The sequence below is a fragment of the Arachis duranensis genome, chromosome 6, assembly GCF_000817695.3.
Source record: "Arachis duranensis cultivar V14167 chromosome 6, aradu.V14167.gnm2.J7QH, whole genome shotgun sequence".
NCBI classification, from domain to species: domain Eukaryota; kingdom Viridiplantae; phylum Streptophyta; class Magnoliopsida; order Fabales; family Fabaceae; genus Arachis; species Arachis duranensis.
Genome location: NC_029777.3, coordinates 12749697 through 12763364, shown reverse-complemented (window position 1 = coordinate 12763364; position 13668 = coordinate 12749697). Strand labels below are relative to the sequence as shown.

The 13668-nt window shown below is 32.1% G+C and overlaps 2 protein-coding genes and 1 pseudogene across 2 annotated transcripts; all 3 read left to right on the top strand.

The window, feature by feature from the left end:
• Positions 1–1843: 1843 nt before the first annotated feature.
• LOC107492803 (pterocarpan synthase 1) lies at positions 1844–2541 on the top strand. The gene has a single exon (XM_016113858.3). It carries the CDS (start codon positions 1885–1887, stop codon positions 2470–2472), a length of 588 nt encoding a protein of 195 aa, XP_015969344.1. The 5' UTR covers positions 1844–1884; the 3' UTR covers positions 2473–2541.
• A 2064-nt stretch (positions 2542–4605) lies between these two features.
• LOC107492749 (dirigent protein 22-like) lies at positions 4606–5184 on the top strand. Its single transcript, XM_016113807.3, has one exon. The coding sequence runs from the start codon at positions 4606–4608 to the stop codon at positions 5182–5184; it is 579 nt and encodes a 192-aa protein (XP_015969293.1).
• Positions 5185–7527: 2343 nt separating this feature from the next.
• LOC107492804 (pterocarpan synthase 1-like) lies at positions 7528–8272 on the top strand (annotated as a pseudogene).
• The last annotated feature ends 5396 nt before the right edge of the window (positions 8273–13668 follow it).

Sequence of the window (13668 nt, the reverse complement as noted above, 5' to 3'; positions counted from 1 at the left end):
TTATCTCAAAGTCATAAATCATCAGTCTGAATGTATGTGCAAAGAATAAATTGTGATCTCTCACCGTTTATTTTATAGGTGAGACCAAGAATAAATATAAAAAAAATCATTCAAGAGTAAAAGATCACACTTTACTCTCTAAAGTAAAATTCAAACTTTAGAATATTCAAATCCATGCAAAATTGATGATATCCTTAGCCCACAAGAAATTAACAACTTCAGCTATTGAAAATAATGATCAAACATGTGTTCCATAAAAAATAATTAACAACTTCAAACACAGTTAGTTATCGTCCGAATAAACACAATCACATCTATGAAAAATAATTAACAACTTCAGATTAAACATGTGTTCCATAAAAAATTACACATACATGTGCCAATGTGTGGTTTATTATAATTTAGATTATTATCATTTTTTTTAGACACGGCGTAATGTGCGAAGCTATTATCGCTAATAAGATATTGGTTAAATCGCCTAAAGATTAAATTTAATCCAGGTGCAATTAATCAAAGGAGAGTGTTAGGTAAACACTAGTTATCTTGAATAATATTAACGACTACCAATTAAATACAAGTACATTATACTCTAATTTAATGTTACTCATTAAATTTACTCTTTTAACCTTATTAATTCATATTATTCACACATTATTAAAAAATATTATTAATTACTTATACCTTTTCTTAATCAAATAATTGTTGACAAATTCATTATAATTACAGAAAGAATGGCAACTAGCTTAGTTGAATTAATCCAGATTCAAATTTAATTCACAAAAATTGAACTTATCAAATCGTGAATGAATTAAGTTCGAGCTAATTGACAAATTAGTTTGACTCACTTCAACCTTAATTTCAATAATGAATTTTCATTTATCTTCTATATTTCTGATTTTAAAAGGCCATCTTTTTCAACTTGCTAGCAATGGTAAGATTGAATAGGATCTTCGAATAAATCTCGATATTATTTTAGGGATGACTTAACTAGGTCATCAATCCTGAAATTCACTACCTTAACCCTTTAAAATTTAAATTCGCCCTATATATTTCACTTTCTTCAAATTGTATTATAGTACTTCATCACTCCATTGAAAAATTATTAATTGGTATTTTTTCACTTTTTTGGTTATTTATGTTTTTTTGGAAACGTTGACCTTAATGATTGGATCGTGTACATGACGTGTTTCCACCATACTTCGAAAAAATGAGAGTAAAGTGATAGTCAGATTACCTAGAATTTTGATCTAGAATTAATTAGTTATTAAAAAAAAATTAAGTCTTTTATGACAATACGTAGTGAATATGTACATCTTTTTGTTAATAAATAATGTAAAATAAAATAAAATTATTAATATATTTCGTTATTTATAGTGATGTATGTTTCGTTATTGTTACATAAGCATAAAAATAATATAATTTTGAATAATAAAATATTTATTATTTTTTGAGTTTTCATCCAATATTTATCAATTATTTTTTATTTATTATAAATTTTATTAAAATAAAATAAATTTTAATTTAAAAGTAATTATCTACATAATAATCTTTCATAAATAAATATATCACAATAATTAACTGTATATATAAATATTATTATTAAATTTTACATGATAAATTAACAAAATAATATGATGTATCCACAGTTTACTATCGCAAAAAATCAAATAAGTATACTATTTTTAAGAAAAGTCGAAATTTTAAGGATTTAATTGTCATTCTACTCAAAAATAAAAGAGGAGATTCCAACAAAAATAGAAAGGAGTAAGTTTCAATCAATATGCATATTATTCCAAAACTTGGCCCCTTAAATAAGTTTCCTAGCCACTCAACTAACAATCTAACATACTCAAAGAACCTCATATCTTCCCTAAGAGCAAGAACATGGCCAAATCCAAAATCCTCTTCTCTCTTCTCTTCCTTCTCTTCACCCTCTTTGAACTCTTTTCTTCCATTATTGTCACCGCGGAGCACCCTCCTTTCCACCGAAGCATCTCTCCTAAATCTTTGCACCTCGACCGGCAGAAGCTCAGCCACCTACACTTCTATTTCCACGACACTGTTAGCGGCCCAAGGCCCACTGCCGTCAGGGTGGCCCAGGCTCAAATGACAGACAAATTCCCCACACAATTCGGAGCCGTGGCGATGGCGGATGACCCATTGACCATTGGGCCTGAACCGGAATCCAAGCTTATTGGAAGGGCCCAAGGAATTTATGCTTCTGCTTCTCAGAATGATTTGGGGTTAATGATGGTGATGAACTTCGAATTTTCGGAAGGGAAGTATAATGGAAGCACGTTGAGCTTGCTGGGGCGCAACGCAGTGTTTTCCGCCGTTAGGGAGATGCCGATCGTCGGGGGAAGCGGGATTTTCCGGTTTGGTCGGGGATATGCTGTGGCCAAAACTCACTTGTTTAATACCACCACTCTAGATGCTATTGTAGAATACAATGTTTATGTATTTCACTATTAATGCATGGAAAATACTATCTCTATATATGTATTCCACCAAATAATTAGTATTTTAATTTTTCTTTTCATATACCGTTATAGTTCTTTAACAATTAAATATTAGTCATTTTTTTTCTTTATCTTTATAATTTTGCACCTCAAATTATTCATCTCCATTTAGAAAGAAATCGCAATGTTCACATTGTTACTGTAGCTATGAACAGTGGTATAGCAGGTGAATCACTTCAAAGAGATGACAATGTTCCCCACTACAAACTATTAGCACCCTTCATTATTCCTAATAACAATCACCACCATGGCCAAAGCCTTAACCCTCTTCTTCTACTTTGGTTGCGTTTGCGTGCCTTATTAGCTTCCTTGGGTGGTAGTAATAAAGAACAATGAATTTCGTTCTTCCATGACTTCGTTTATATATTATGGGTTACTACTCATATGCCATTGTTTTCAAGCGAAGATAGCAGTTCAATGATAGCGGGTTGAAGGAGAACAACAGAGAAAGAAAAGAATATTATTTTTATAATTTTTTTGTAGAATTTATTCTTTTAATTTTATTGTATTTTTATTTTTTCAATTTTTATTATTAATTAAAATTTTTATTTGCCTAAAATCAATAACATACAGATATTCATTGTTTTTATTCGGATTTTCAATTACAGATTCTTTCATGTTTTTGTATGCTTTTTCCACTTATATAATTATTATAAATTCACTTAATTTCTCACACCCAATACAAAGCCACAATCAAATTTCAATTGAAAAAAATACAAGAATATAAAAAAAATAAAATAAAAAATAAAAAAAAGTAAAATTTTCAATTCAGTAACCTTCTTTTTAAGAAGTGCTTTTAATTTGTCATTTAATTCTGCGGTAGAAGTGTCTTTGATAACTATTGTATTTAAACAGAATAAAGACCGAATTGACTTTATCGTCGACGTCTCTCTCTTCCACCATGTTGTTCATAGCGTTAGCATCATCTGTTGCAGCTCCTTCGGCTCCTCTTCCGACAATAATAATAACCGTCTATGATTTAAACTCTTGAAAAAGCATAGTTTTTATTGGATGAAATCCTTTTATTTTGTGATTTTTTTATTTGTGTGTGATTCAATCTTTGTTTTTGTGATAATAGTGACCATGATGGTGATGAGAAGAAGATAAGTGGAGTTAGTAGTGAAAAAGAGTAGGAGTCTAGGATAAAAAGAGAGAGAGAAAGAGATTGGTGATGATGATGAAGGAAATTAGGAAATTAGTGATGAGGGAGAGAATAAGAGTTTGGGAGAAAGAGAAAGAGAAAGAGATTGGTGATAATGATAAAGTTCAGGGAGTTGGGAGTTAGTGGTGAGGAATTTTTTTTTTTAAGAATAAAATCATTCAAAAAATATTATTTATTGATAAAATGATGATTTTATAATGTTTTGTAACATTGAGGATGATTTTGATAAGAAAAAAAGGTTAAAAACGATTTTGATATAAAAAATATTAGAGACTAAAAAAATAATTAAACCTAATTAAAAAGTTAATAAAAAATATTTAGTTAATTTTAACTAATTTNCTTGTCATCACCAAAAAAATGATATTCAATTCTTAACTAATTTTATATTTATTATTACTATTATCATACACATTTAATCTATACAAAATGAATTAATTCTTAAATTAATTTTAATATTAAAAACAATATTTTAATAAAAATAATTTCACAAAGAATATAAATGAATATAGATATGTATTGAATCTTTTAATTTAATAATTAAAATATCTCCGTAACTCATGCTCAATAATGTCAGAGGCAGTTTACATATGAAAACTAAACATTGTAGAATTTGCCTAATTTTTGTGTCAAATTTAGCCAAGGAGTTTCTACTTCTTTAACTGGTGTTGTTATTTGCTAACATATCAATACTACATTCAATCACCTACACCCACTGCCGTTAAGAGATCTGTAAAATACTAAACTTGGCCATTGTTGTTATACCTTAGCTTACACTTGCCTGGAATCAAAAATTGAAATCCATGCATGCAATTAATGCCACAAGCCACAAACAAGAATCTCTTATTATCTCTTGTTATAAAATGAGAACCCTTTCTCTTTATTCAAACATCTCTCAATAATAATTCAAACGTAACATACACCACCATGGCAATGGCAAAATCCAAAACCCTCTTCTCTATCTTCTTCATTCCCCTCCTCTTCTCCACCCTTATCACCGCCAAAGACCCTCGTTTCGATCGAAGCCTGTCTCCAAAATCACTGGGCCTCCGCAAGGAGAAGCTTAGCCACCTCCACTTTTACTTCCACGACATTCTCAGCGGCCAAAACCCCACCGCTGTTAGGGTGGCCCAAGCTGCAATGACGGCTACGTCCCCCACGTTATTCGGAGCCGTAATGATGGCCGATGACCCCTTAACCGTTGGGCCTGAGCCCAACTCCAAGGTCATAGGAAAAGCCCAGGGGATTTATGCGTCGGCGTCGCAAGATGATCTGGGGCTATTGATGGTGTTAAACTTTGCATTCATGGAAGGGAAGTACAATGGGAGCACAGTGAGCATGTTGGGGAGGAATGCGGTGTTTTCCGGCGTGAGGGAGATGTCGATCGTGGGAGGGAGCGGGGTATTCCGATTTGCACGTGGATACGCTCAGGCCAAGACTTTCTGGCTTAACACCACCTCCGGCGATGCTATTGTCGAATATAATGTCTACGTTTTGCATTATTAATTAAATAACTTTCATGGAATAATAAGAGTCGTCTATGGAAAGAGGAAAAACAAAATTTGATAGAGATGATTATTTGTAAAGTATGGTCTATGTTTGGGGTGGCTAGAACGGCTATGGTTGCAGTATATATATTCTATGTAAATTTCATGTATATGTGGTCGTAAGATGCGACTACTGAATGTGTTAATTATTAAATAATAAAAGTGGAATATAATTATTTTTAATCATACAAAATTTAGACGCTGATAAAATTGTTTATAAATTAATTAAATTAATATTATACTCATTAAAAATAAATTTTGTTTCACAAAAATACTAATAATTAACTTTAGAGTTGATTCTACTAAAATTCTTCATTAATTATATGTGGTGTTTTTTCCTTAGTTTTTTTTTTCGGATAAGACTAAATTAAAAATGAAAAAATAGTTGGAGGTTGATTAATCAACAAGTAGCTAACACAAATGATTGATTAAATATGGGAGCCCGCTGTTTTGATTGTGATGATTGAGGTTGTGAAATATGTAGACGATGACGATATGTGTTAATTAATGGTTTTGAACTTTTAATTTATTGAGGAAACTCTTTAGTTTTGGTAAGGAAAATTCATAGGATGAGATGGATACTCAGAAAGGTTAAAGTGTAAACGAGGGAGAGAAGTAGCTTGAAGGAAGAAGAAGAAAGCATCGGATGAGAACGTTGGTTAATTACGGTGGTGGAAAAGCCTGAAAAGATGAGATGGACCGATGAGATAAAAAGATGATTATTTACTTGTAAAAGTGTCAAGTTAATTAAGCTAAACAAAGTCTTTTCTTTTTCAAAATTTTTAATATTCTAAGATACAATAGTGCTAGGAACAAGTATAATTTGTGATTTATAACTATTAATGAATTATTATTAATATTTTTAATGGTATAAAATTATATTGAGTAAATACTCAAAATGGTCTTTGAATTTTAAATCGCTATTTAATTTAGTCTTCGACTTTTTAAAATGACCAATTAAATCCCTAAAATTCAAAAAACTGCATCTCCGTTAGTCCCTTGCAGAAGTGCCGTCTAAACGTTGATGATGTGGCATTCTAACTGTATGCTGATGTGTACCAAACTTGAATTTGATTCAAATTTGTACCTGAAATTACTTAATAATATCCAAATTAGTCCATTTTCAATTATAAAACCCTAATCCCCAAATTATTGTATTCTCTTCTTCGATCTCTCTGCTGTCTTCTTCTCTTCTTCGTCCTCTCCGCTATCTTCTTCTCTTCTTCGACCTCTCCACTATCTTCCAGTTCATCTTGTTTTCTCGTCTGCATAAGTGATGATGGGTGGTGGGGAGAGAAGTCAAAGTAGCTCAAGTAGGAACAACTTTGTAGGAAGACCTTATGGCAGCAAAAGAATGTGCAACAGGGGAGGTAAGAATGCCGTTTTCTATAATTGCAGACTTTGGATGGTGATGAAGTACTCAACGACGACAGAGAATCTTAGTAGACTATTTTATGATTGTCCAAACTATGAGGTAAGGTTATGGCTCTAAAGAAAAATTTAAGATAGTTTCACTTTGAGTTTAGATTCACCTACGTTTTTTACTTTGTAGTATGGAATCCATTGTAATTTTTTCTATTGGGTTGATGGAGGTGAAGAACCAGTTTGTGCAACACCCATTTCACAAAAAAATTTGCATGAGTTCAATTGAGAAATGACAAATTTAGAAAGTGATATTAAGACTTTGAAGATGATGATAATGATTACCTTCTTAAAAGTGGAAAATATATTTTAACTTAATGGACGAACTTGCAAGGATACATATAATTTAAATCTGTGTTGAATTTCAAATTAATCCAGCCGCATTAACTTGTAATTAAAATAGTTTTTAGGTAAGTGTACTGATGTTGTAGTTTAGGATGAATATGAACTGGAAGATAGTGGAGAGGACGAAGAAGAAAAGAAGATAGCAGAGAGATCAAAGAAAAGAAGACAATAATTTGAAGATTAGGATTTTATAATTGAAAATGGACTAATTTAGATATTATTAAGTAATTTCAGGTACCAATTTGAATCAAATTCAATTTTAGTATACATCAACATACAGCTGGAATGCCACATTAGCAACGTTTAAATGCCATTTCTGCAAGGAACTATTGAAAATGCACTTTTTCAAATTTTAGGAATTTAATTGGTCATTTTAAAAAGTTGAGAACTAAATTGAATAGTGATTTAAAATTTAAGGAACATTTTGGATATTTACTCAAATTATATTAGTAAAATTACATACTCTTTTTCTATTGATTAAATTTAACTTTTTCTCTAAGATATTTATTGGCCACTAGCTAGTCCACTACAAAGCCTGCCTCTTCTCTGATCACACACATTGACCCTTGTCTCCTAACAAACAACCAACGCCACCATGCTCAAACCCTTAACTCTCATCTCCACATTCACCCTCCTCTTCTTCCTCTTCTCTTCCCATGTAACAGCCAAACAACCTCGCTTCTATCGAACCATCTCTCCCACATTTCTAGGCCTCCGCAAGGAGAAGCTTACTCACCTCCATTTCTACTTCCACGACACTGCCAGCGGCCCAAACCCCACCGCCACCGTAGTCGCCCAGGCCCAAATAACCAAAAACTCCTCCACTCTCTTCGGAGCCGTGGCCGTCATGGACGATCCCTTGACCGTGGGGCCTGAGCCCGGTTCCAAGATTGTGGAAAAGCCCAGGGAATCTGGGCGGCTGCTTCTCATGACGAGATTGGGTTGCTAATGGTGGTGAACTTGGAGTTCTGTGAAGGGAAATACAATGGCAGCACGTTAAGCTTGTTTGGACGGAACGCGGTGCTTAACAGCGTGAGGGAGATGCCCATTGTTGGTGGCAGTGGGGTTTTCCGATTTGCGCATGGTTATGGTGAGGCCAAGACACACTGGTTCAATATAACGTCAGGGGATGCTGTTGTTGAATACAATGTCTACGTCTTCCACTATTGACCCTACTTTGGTTGCGTTTGCCTTAATTATTAGCTTCTTTAGGTGGTAATCAAGAACAAGGAATTTCGTTCTTCCATGACCACGTTGCAGGTTGCCTCTTACTACTTCTTTTCTTTAATTTTATTTGGTTTGCTGTTGCTTTTTCATTAACTCATCATCAATTGTGTCTTAATAATTGTTGTGTAAGTGTATCAGTCTAATGTTGTAGACCTAATAACATTCTCTACTTGTCAATTTCCATAAAAATTTGATAGCTGTAAGGATCTCAGTGATGGGTTTCATTTGCACTTACAAGTTAAGTACCATAAATTGTAAGATATTTCGTTGAGTTAGCTCGTGACATATTTCGGATAAAACATTTATATATATGTTTTGTGTTTATCCATATTTTAATAAAAAATATTATTTATTTTTAAACATATTTAAACACATTTATTTATATATTATTATTTATTAAATATTTTAAATATTTTATATAATTAAAAATAATTAATAATTAATTTATATTTTAATATCAATAAAATATTAAAATATTCTTTAAATTTTAAATGGAATCTCTAGCCACACAAAATTTAAGTTGGCAAACGAATTTATTGATATATTTTACAATTTTTAAAGCAAAACAATAAAAAAAAAACGGATGAAAAAAGGAGAAAGAGATTTTAGAAACAAAAGTTTATGGGTGAATAAAGATTTGGAAAAGTATAAGTAACCAACAATATTTTTGAATAATATGACTGCGTTTGTTTTTAAGAATAGGATAGGACAAGACACTAAGAACAGAATAGGACAAGACACTGATGGACAGAGACACAAAATTTTGTGTTTTTGTATTCTGTTTGGTGATAAACTAAAACAAATTATGAAAATTTAATTTATTCTCATTTTTTTTCATTCAAAAAATTTAAGATGAAAAATATAATAATAAAAAATATAATTATGAAAAATTAATAAGAATAATAAAAGAAAAAATAAAAAATAAGTTGTGTCATTTGTTAGTGTCTCCGTGTCCTTCCTGTCAGGATGGACACAAAATACACTAATTCAGTATCTCTGGACACATTATTTCTATCCATGTCTTTTCTACTAAACACAATTTTATGTCTCCATGTCTATGTCCCAGTGTCCTGTCTCTGTAAACAAACGCAGTCTATGTGAATAATATGAATTAATAGAATTAAAAGAGTAAATTTAAATTAGTAGCATTAAATTAGAGTGTAGTGTATTTTTAAGATTTTTGTGGTTATTCATGTTGTTTAAGATAATCATTGTCTACCTAGCATTCTCCCTAAGTTTTATCTCCGTTTAGAATGTCATAATTTATGATACTCGTATTAACACGAATATGGAACATAATACAATACAAAATATAAGATATACGGAGACATAAATTTTAAATTTTTGTGAAATATAAGGAGTTTTAATTTTAATTTTTTATTTTTATTTTATTAATATATATAAAATATAGAATGATTGAATTTTATATTTATTTTAAAAAAATTGTTATTTTTTTGAGTAAGATAAAATATGATAAAATTTAAAATTTTAAAGTGTGAGTAAAATTAAAATTTAAGAGACTTTTAATCCACAAATAAAATAAAATAAAATTTTAAAATTTTTTTAATTCAAATAAAATTAGGATAGAATCTAAACCTTATCTTCCTCTATTCATTATCAACCCTGCTAGTTCACAATCTATAAGCATGTGAATCACTCAGGAAAGATAACAGTGTTCTCCAACTAGGCCACTACACATACAACTAACCCCTGTATCCTCTTGACCTCTTCTCTCCCAACTATCCTCAATAAGTCATCGAAGGTACAAATGTACAATATTAATATAGATACTTGGATAGTTTTTATTTAGTTTTTTGAAATTTTATTAATATAAAAAAATCTCTAACCTACTCAACTTAATCCAATAAAAAATGTTGAGGAGTAATATTTTTTACTAATATGAATCAATATTTTTAATTTATATTTTATTTTTATATTATTAAAATTTAAATTTAAAATTTATTTTTTAAAATTTAAAATATTGATTAAAATATTAATGAAAATAATAAATTTTATTAATTATGTAATATTATTCTAATCCAGTTGAGTTTCACAAAAGAAAAGTATATATGTATGTATGTATTAATAAACATCATATTTGACTAAGGTTCGTTTGAAAAGTTTTTAGTAATTTTTTTAATTTTTGACTTATGATAAGTAATAGTATCTAGTACAATTTTTAAAATTAAATTACAATTTTTTAAGAAGTTATTTAAAAGTTTATAAAAGGTTAAAAAAATGACTTCTCTCATAATATTACTATTTTTTAATCATATTTTTATAAAGTAAGTACGTTTAGAACTAAAAATCCAAACATAAAATAACTTATTTATAAGCTATTTTTGATATAGTAATTTATTAGAGTTAATACTCAAAATCGTCCCTGAAAGATACCTCGATCTCCATTTTGGTCCCCAAAAAATAAACTTAATCAAAAGAGTCCTTGAAAGATACCCGACCTAATCGGTATCGTCCTTCCGTCAATTCTCTTGGTGACCTGGCTAACAGTTGCTGACGTGTGGCGTTAACTGCCACGGTGGTATGCAAGGAAAATGACGCTGTTTTGAGTTAGGCCCTGATAGTCATGATTCGGCGTCATTTTGTTGGTAGCGTGGAATCAAAACGTTACGTTGAAGAGTATCACCCCATTCCATAACAAGTATCTCCATGTTTGGCTCCAAAATCTTTCGTCTCCCTCAAGCCATGTCCTAACCATTTCACCATTCATTCGAACGTCACCATCCATGTTTGGCATTGTTGGTTGACGATCAAAGCAGAGTAGGTGTTGCTACTGAGAACAGAAGTCGTCGGCTCTGTTAGCAACATTGATTGTGGAAGAAGCAACCGAGACGGTTAGAGGTAAGAATAATAGTTTTCTCATATTTTTTGAGTCAGTTTGTGGGCTGATGACTTAGGGGTGGCGTTCTGTTTGTCTTTGTGTGACTTTGGGTAGGGATTTGAGCAGGGTAAGGATTTGTGTGATTATTGTTGAAGATTTTAAGTGTGTCAGACTACATTACTTTGACTGCCGTTGTGATGATATTTAATTATGGGTCTTTCATTTTAATGATGGTTTTGTTTCGTTGTTGCATGTTTGTTTTGGGGTTAGGGTTTGTTATGTTATCATTGAGAATAGGTAGTGGCAATATGTGTGGACTGAAAGAATTTGTTTTTTGTTATTGTAGATGGAAGGTCCTCCGATGACTTTTATGTTTCACCATGGTGGATTGTATAAAAAAAAATCTGGAAAGAGATACTGTATATGAACCTCATAATACAGAAGTGTTGATGGGGTTGAAGGAGACACGCTTGACGTCTTCTTTGTAAGGGGTTACTATAGGGAATTGGGTTACATTGAAGTTGAAAACTGTTGGTGGAAAGATCCTGGAGTTTCCCTTTCATCCGAGTTGAGAAGGTTAGTCACAAACAGAGACTTGGTTATCATGTGCAAGGGTTGTAGGAGAAATCACAATCTAATCAATATCTACCTGGAAAATTATATATCTCAGCCGTGTATAGTAGACATCTTGGAGGAGGAAGTAGTGAATGTGAAATCAGAAAGCTTGAAACAGAGGAAGCCTATGGAAGCTAACAAGTGCAGTTCCCAACCTGTGAAGAAACCCACAGCAATGGTTCCTGAATCCAAGAAGCAAACTTCTAACCCCAACAAAACAACCTTACAGCTCAAGTCACGACCCAACAAACCAACAATGAAGGCCATTTTCGAGCCCAACAAATCAACAATGAAGCCCAACTCTGAGCCCACTAAACCAGTCCATCAGCCCAGGAAGACAACATCTCAGCCCATGAAGCCTGTTCCTCAGGCCAAGAAGACCAGTCATCAGGCCAAATCAGTCCCACCTCAATCAAATGCATCATCACAAGGGGATAAGGATAGTAGCAGTGGGTGCAGAGTTACGAGATCTGAAAGACAAGTGAAAGAAGCTCCCTTCCATGAAGATGACAGCGACTCTCATGACTCTTATGAGAGTACTGAAGATGAACTATATAGGTCTCCAAAGGTTGTAGGAGACAACCTCTATAGCAGTGACAGTGACAGTGACTCTGATAGCAAAAAAAGTAATGGAAAAGGGGACATCAGATCTGAAGTCAGACACAAGCACAAGCCCCCTAAACAAAGCCAACATGGAACACCTTTGACTTCTTACACAACACTCACCCGGTACCTTGGGCATGCACGGAATAGTCTATCTGGGTTCTCTGCTGTGCCAGATTTTCTTATCGCAGCCTTCAACCCACAGAAACATGATTCCTCATGGATTTTCTTCCTGGTTCAAATTGAGGCGGTCGAACCATTACTGCCGTTCGACGGAAACGACACACCACCACGGCCTCCATTTGCTGCCTCCATCGTCGCCCCAAACCAGCAATTTCAACACTTACACAGGCATAGGGCCCTATTTTGAATGCTGAACATGACATATTTATCGTGGAAATTAGGATTAGGTTTGAAACAAATAGAGACTGATTTGAACTGTTTTCTCAAAGTATCCTAGTCAGCAACAACTTATGACACCTTGGCCTATTCCACCGTGGAAGCTAACGAGACAAGTCAGCAATCGTTAGCCAAGTCACCAACAAATTTGACGGAAGGACAAACGTGATTAACTGGGATATCTTTCAAGGACTCTTTTGATTAAGTTTATCTTTCGGGGACCAACATGGAGATCGAGATATCTTTCAGGGACGATTTTGAGTATTAACTCTAATTTATTATTTAAGTTATTTTAAACTGGGCCTAAGAAGAGTGTTAGAGGCCAATAATAAATTTTGTGAATTATAACCATCAATTAGACATTAATAGTATTTTTAATAATACGAGATTATATCTAATAATATAAAATTACTTATTTTTCTTTTATTAGTTAAGTATTGACTAAATTTTAATAAAAATACGGACTTAATAGACTTTTTCCTTAACTAATATATGCTATTTATACATTAAATATGGACATTTATATAAAGATATTACTATTCATAATCAATTATATATTTAAAATGTTTTGAATTAATAATACAAAGAAAACATATATTGTTAAAAATATTTTAAAATGAAAAAATTAGTAGACTGAAAAGAATATTAACTAATCATATAATTTTATTAAATCTTCATATTAACTAATTTAAAAAGAATATGTTATCGACTTATCGTATATAATTACATTCATGAAGACAACCTGAAGTCAAAATTGAATTAAAAAAACTGCACTGCGGAATTGAGAATCCTATTCGATAACATACACATTGGCATCTAGTCATCTACGATCACTTATGGCCAAATCCAAAACACTGTTCTCTATTTTCCTTGTTCTTATTGTGACTCTTGTCACCGCCAAAGCACAAAGCTTCCATCAAAGCATTTCTCCAACATCAAGTAAATTTTTTAATCAACTATAAATCAAGTAAAGTCATTCTAATCTAGTTCAGA

Coding starts and splice junctions, on each gene's coding strand:
- LOC107492803 (XM_016113858.3), top strand. CDS start 1,885: ATGGCCAAATCCAAAATCCTCTTCTCTCTTCTCTTCCTTCTCTTCACC.
- LOC107492749 (XM_016113807.3), top strand. CDS start 4,606: ATGGCAATGGCAAAATCCAAAACCCTCTTCTCTATCTTCTTCATTCCC.